The sequence below is a fragment of the Onychostruthus taczanowskii genome, unplaced genomic scaffold, assembly GCF_017590055.1.
Source record: "Onychostruthus taczanowskii isolate IOZ18803 unplaced genomic scaffold, ASM1759005v1 scaffold228, whole genome shotgun sequence".
In the NCBI taxonomy this organism is placed as follows: domain Eukaryota; kingdom Metazoa; phylum Chordata; class Aves; order Passeriformes; family Passeridae; genus Onychostruthus; species Onychostruthus taczanowskii.
This window is the reverse complement of record NW_024499551.1, coordinates 78,105-83,782: the sequence shown is the minus strand read 5'-3', so window position 1 is coordinate 83,782 and position 5,678 is coordinate 78,105. Positions and strand designations below refer to the sequence as shown.

Below are 5,678 nucleotides of genomic sequence, written 5' to 3'. Positions count from 1 at the left end.
GAGCTTAAATTCAGCTTTTGGTGAGGTTAAATTCAGCTTTGGTGAGCTTAAATTCAGCTTTGGTGAGCTTAAATTCAGCTTTGGTGAGCTTAAATTCAGCTTTGGTGAGCTTAAATTCAGCTTTGGTGAGGTGAAATTCAGCTTTTGGTGAGCTGAAATTCAGCTTTTGGTGAGGTTAAATTCAGCTTTGGGGAGGTTAAATTCGGCTTTTGGCAAGCTTAAATTCAGCTTTTGGTGAGGTTAAATTCAGCTTTTGGTGAGGTTAAATTCGAGCTTAAATTCAGCTTTTGGTGAGCTGAAATTGGAGCTTAAATTCAGCTTTTGGTGAGGTTAAATTCGGCTTTGGTGAGGTTAAATTTGAGCTGAAATTCAGCTTTTGGTGAGCTTAAATTCAGCTTTGGGGAGGTTAAATTCAGCTTTTGGTGAGGTTAAATTCGGCTTTTGGTGAGCTTAAATTCGAGCTTAAATTCAGCTTTTGGCGAGCTTAAATTCAGCTTTTGGTGAGCTTAAATTCGAGCTTAAATTCAGCTTTTGGTGAGCTTAAATTCGAGCTTAAATTCAGCTTTTGGCGAGCTTAAATTCAGCTTTTACTGAGCTTAAATTCAGCTTTTGGGGAGGTTAAATTCAGCTTTTGGTGAGGTTAAATTCAGCTTTTGGTGAGGTTAAATTCAGCTTTTGGTGAGGTTAAATTCAGCTTTTGGTGAGGTTAAATTCAGCTTTTGGTGAGGTTAAATTCAGCTTTTGGTGAGGTTAAATTCAGCTTTTGGTGAGGTTAAATTCAGCTTTTGGTGAGGTTAAATTCAGCTTTTGGTGAGCTTAAATTCAGCTTTTGGTGAGCTTAAATTCAGCTTTTGGTGAGCTTAAATTCAGCTTTTGGTGAGCTGAAATCCAGGGGCTGCTGGGAGTAACAGTCATGTTTTGGTGAGCTGAAATTCAGGTTTTGGCGAGGTTAAATTCAGGGCCTGGAGGGGTTAAAATTCAGATTTTGGTGAGCTGAAATTCAAGTTTTGGTGAGGTTAAATTCAGGTTTTGGTGAGGTTAAATTCAGGGGCTAGTGGGGTTAAAATTCAGATTTTGGTGAGGTTAAAATTCATGTTTTGGTGAGGCTAAATCCAGGGTTTGGTGAGATTAAAATCAAGGTCCCGGCGAGGTTAAATTCGTGTTTTGGTGAGGTTAAATTCTGGGTTTTCTGACTAATTAACAAATAATAAATAAACAAATGAGCTCTGGGCGGGGTCCTGAGGAGGTGCTGTCCTCTCTTGCAGTTTGGCTAATTAACAAAAAATTAATAAATTAATGAGCTATTTGGGGGGGGGTGCTCTCTTGCAGTTTGGCTGGACGCACGTGACGCTGCTGATCGTGGTCACCCGGCTAATTAACAAACAATTAATTAATGACCTCTGGGGTGCTCTCTTGCAGTTTGGCTGGACGCACGTGACGCTGCTGATCGTGGTCACCCGGCTAATTAACAAACAATTAATTAATGACCTCTGGGGTGCTCTCTTGCAGTTTGGCTGGACGCACGTGACGCTGCTGATCGTGGTCACCCGGCTAATTAACAAACAATTAATTAATGACCTCTGGGGTGCTCTCTTGCAGTTTGGCTGGACGCACGTGACGCTGCTGATCGTGGTCACCCGGCTAATTAACAAACAATTAATTAATGACCTCTGGGGTGCTCTCTTGCAGTTTGGCTGGACGCACGTGACGCTGCTGATCGTGGTCACCCGGCTAATTAACAAACAATTAATTAATGACCTCTGGGGTGCTCTCTTGCAGTTTGGCTGGACGCACGTGACGCTGCTGATCGTGGTCACCCGGCTAATTAACAAACAATTAATTAATGACCTCTGGGGTGCTCTCTTGCAGTTTGGCTGGACGCACGTGACGCTGCTGATCGTGGTCACCCGGCTAATTAACAAACAATTAATTAATGACCTCTGGGGTGCTCTCTTGCAGTTTGGCTGGACGCACGTGACGCTGCTGATCGTGGTCACCCGGCTAATTAACAAACAATTAATTAATGACCTCTGGGGTGCTCTCTTGCAGTTTGGCTGGACGCACGTGACGCTGCTGATCGTGGTCACCCGGCTAATTAACAAACAATTAATTAATGACCTCTGGGGTGCTCTCTTGCAGTTTGGCTGGACGCACGTGACGCTGCTGATCGTGGTCACCCGGCTAATTAACAAACAATTAATTAATGACCTCTGGGGTGCTCTCTTGCAGTTTGGCTGGACGCACGTGACGCTGCTGATCGTGGTCACCCGGCTAATTAACAAACAATTAATTAATGACCTCTGGGGTGCTCTCTTGCAGTTTGGCTGGACGCACGTGACGCTGCTGATCGTGGTCACCCGGCTAATTAACAAACAATTAATTAATGACCTCTGGGGTGCTCTCTTGCAGTTTGGCTGGACGCACGTGACGCTGCTGATCGTGGTCACCCGGCTAATTAACAAACAATTAATTAATGACCTCTGGGGTGCTCTCTTGCAGTTTGGCTGGACGCACGTGACGCTGCTGATCGTGGTCACCCGGCTAATTAACAAACAATTAATTAATGACCTCTGGGGTGCTCTCTTGCAGTTTGGCTGGACGCACGTGACGCTGCTGATCGTGGTCACCCGGCTAATTAACAAACAATTAATTAATGACCTCTGGGGTGCTCTCTTGCAGTTTGGCTGGACGCACGTGACGCTGCTGATCGTGGTCACCCGGCTAATTAACAAACAATTAATTAATGACCTCTGGGGTGCTCTCTTGCAGTTTGGCTGGACGCACGTGACGCTGCTGATCGTGGTCACCCGGCTAATTAACAAACAATTAATTAATGACCTCTGGGGTGCTCTCTTGCAGTTTGGCTGGACGCACGTGACGCTGCTGATCGTGGTCACCCGGCTAATTAACAAACAATTAATTAATGACCTCTGGGGTGCTCTCTTGCAGTTTGGCTGGACGCACGTGACGCTGCTGATCGTGGTCACCCGGCTAATTAACAAACAATTAATTAATGACCTCTGGGGTGCTCTCTTGCAGTTTGGCTGGACGCACGTGACGCTGCTGATCGTGGTCACCCGGCTAATTAACAAACAATTAATTAATGACCTCTGGGGTGCTCTCTTGCAGTTTGGCTGGACGCACGTGACGCTGCTGATCGTGGTCACCCGGCTAATTAACAAACAATTAATTAATGACCTCTGGGGTGCTCTCTTGCAGTTTGGCTGGACGCACGTGACGCTGCTGATCGTGGTCACCCAGTCAATTAACAAACAGATAATTAATGAGCTCTGGGGTGCTGTGTTGCAGTTTGGCTGGACGCACGTGACGCTGCTGATCGTGGTCACCCAGTCAATTAACAAACAGATAATTAATGAGCTCTGGGGTGCTGTGTTGCAGTTTGGCTGGACGCACGTGACGCTGCTGATCGTGGTCACCCAGTCAATTAACAAACAGATAATTAATGAGCTCTGGGGTGCTGTGTTGCAGTTTGGCTGGACGCACGTGACGCTGCTGATCGTGGTCACCCAGTCAATTAACAAACAGATAATTAATGAGCTCTGGGGTGCTGTGTTGCAGTTTGGCTGGACGCACGTGACGCTGCTGATCGTGGTCACCCAGTCCCACCTCATCATCCACAACCTCTTTGAGGGAATGATCTGGTGAGTCTGCCCTGCCTTGGCCTGAATCCCTGGGTGTATTTTAAATAAATAGTAATTATTAATGGTTTATTATTAATAAATTAATAAATAATAAAGGAATCATATATTTATAAATAAATTAATAAATAATGAAGTAATAAGAAATTAATAAATAATCAAGGAAAAGAATTTGTTAATATCCATGTTAATCAAATTAAAGGAAAAGAATTTGTTAATATCCATGTTAATCAAATTAAATAATTGCTTGGATGATGAATGTGTTAATTTATTAATAGATTTTATCAAGAAATAATTGGTTTTAATTAATTAGAGGAATAAATAATAACATAATGAATTTACTTACTTTTTACTAATTTATTAACACGTGAATTATTGATTTAAATAAATATATTGATTCTCATTAATAGATTTAATCTATTTTTTAATCAATGCAATTTTTTAATCAATTAGCTTTTATTACACAATGCCACTATACAATTACTTCTAACACTAATCACTTCTATTTTTACTCTGCATATTCTTATCACAACTCATCTTTCACAATTCTAATTCTCCAAAACCCTTAAATTTTTGCAAAACCATATTTTAAAACTTCTTAAAACTTACTCCTGCTTCAGCCTCTGTCTCAACAGTGTCACCTCTCTTCTATAACTTCAATCAGTACTTAATTTTGAAATGTAGAATAATCTCTATTAATTATTTCATTTAAAAATATGGAATAAATAATCTCTGTTATAAGAAATAATCTCAATTATTTAACATAAAAATATAGAATAAATAATCTCTATAACTTCAACAGTACTTAATTAAAAATATAGAATAAATAATCTCTATTCTATAACTCCAATTTTAAAATGTAGAATAAATAATCTATATTAATTATTTAATTTAAAATATAAAATAATCTCTATTCTATCACTTCAATCAGTACTTAATTAAAATATAGAATAAATAATCTCTGTTCTGTAATTCAGTCAGTACTTAATTTTAAAATGTAGAATAATATATATTAATTATTTAATTTAAAAATATAGAATAAATAATCTCTATTCTAATAAATAACCTCTATTAATTATTTAATTTAAAAATATAGAATAAATAATCTCTATTCTGTCACTTCAATCAGTACTCAATTAAAAATATAGAACAAATAATCTCTATAACTTCAATCAGTACTTAATTAAAAATATAGAATAAATAATCTCTATTCTAATAAATAACCTCTATTAATTATTTAATTAAAAATATAGAATAAATATTCTCTATTCTATCACTTCAATCAGTACTCAATTAAAAATATAGAACAAATAATTTCTGTAACTTCAATCAGTACTGAATTTAAAAATACAGAATAAATATTTGAATTTAATATTTCTTTAAAACACTTTAATTTTTCTTGATTTTTATTAATTATTAAAACTATTGAGTAGTAAATTTACATTAATTTCCACGCACGTGTATTAAAACCATTTAAAAACCATTTAAAATATAAACTCCCTGGAGAGCACAGATGTTTTGTATCATACAAAAAAATAAAAATACAAAGAGATTTTGATTAAAATCATATACAAACCATAAAAAATATTAAAAAACCCCGCTCAATGTGTAAATATATATATTGAAATATAAATTGAAGTAGATTAAAAATCTAAATATGCTGAGCAGGTGTGCTGTGTGCTGCAGGTTCATCGTGCCCATCTCCTGCGTCATCTGCAACGACATCATGGCCTACATGTTCGGCTTCTTCTTCGGCCGCACGCCGCTCATCAAGGTGGGGAGGGGGAAGGGGAAAAATGGGATTTGGGAGGGGGGAAATGGGGAAGAAATGGGGATTTGGGGGTCCTGGGTGGGATTTTGGGGGATCCTGAGGAATTTTTTGGCATTTCCAGGGGGAAATTTTGGGGTTCAAGGAAGAATTTTGGGGTTCCTGGGTGGAATTCTGGGGTTCTTGGGGGGATTTTTGGGGGGTCCCGGGGAGAATTTTGGGGCTCCTGGGTGGATTTTTTGGGGGTCCCA

General features: G+C 39.0%; 1 protein-coding gene across 1 annotated transcript in view; it reads left to right on the top strand.

Annotated features, from left to right (window-relative positions):
* Positions 1-5,678, top strand: part of CDS2 (CDP-diacylglycerol synthase 2) — a 25,253-nt gene that overhangs the window by 13,507 nt on the left and 6,068 nt on the right. Inside the window, exons 7-8 of the mRNA XM_041405276.1 lie at positions 3,580-3,662; positions 5,346-5,433. Coding sequence (XP_041261210.1) covers positions 3,580-3,662; positions 5,346-5,433 — 171 coding nt within the window. The remainder of the gene's footprint in view (positions 1-3,579; positions 3,663-5,345; positions 5,434-5,678) is intronic.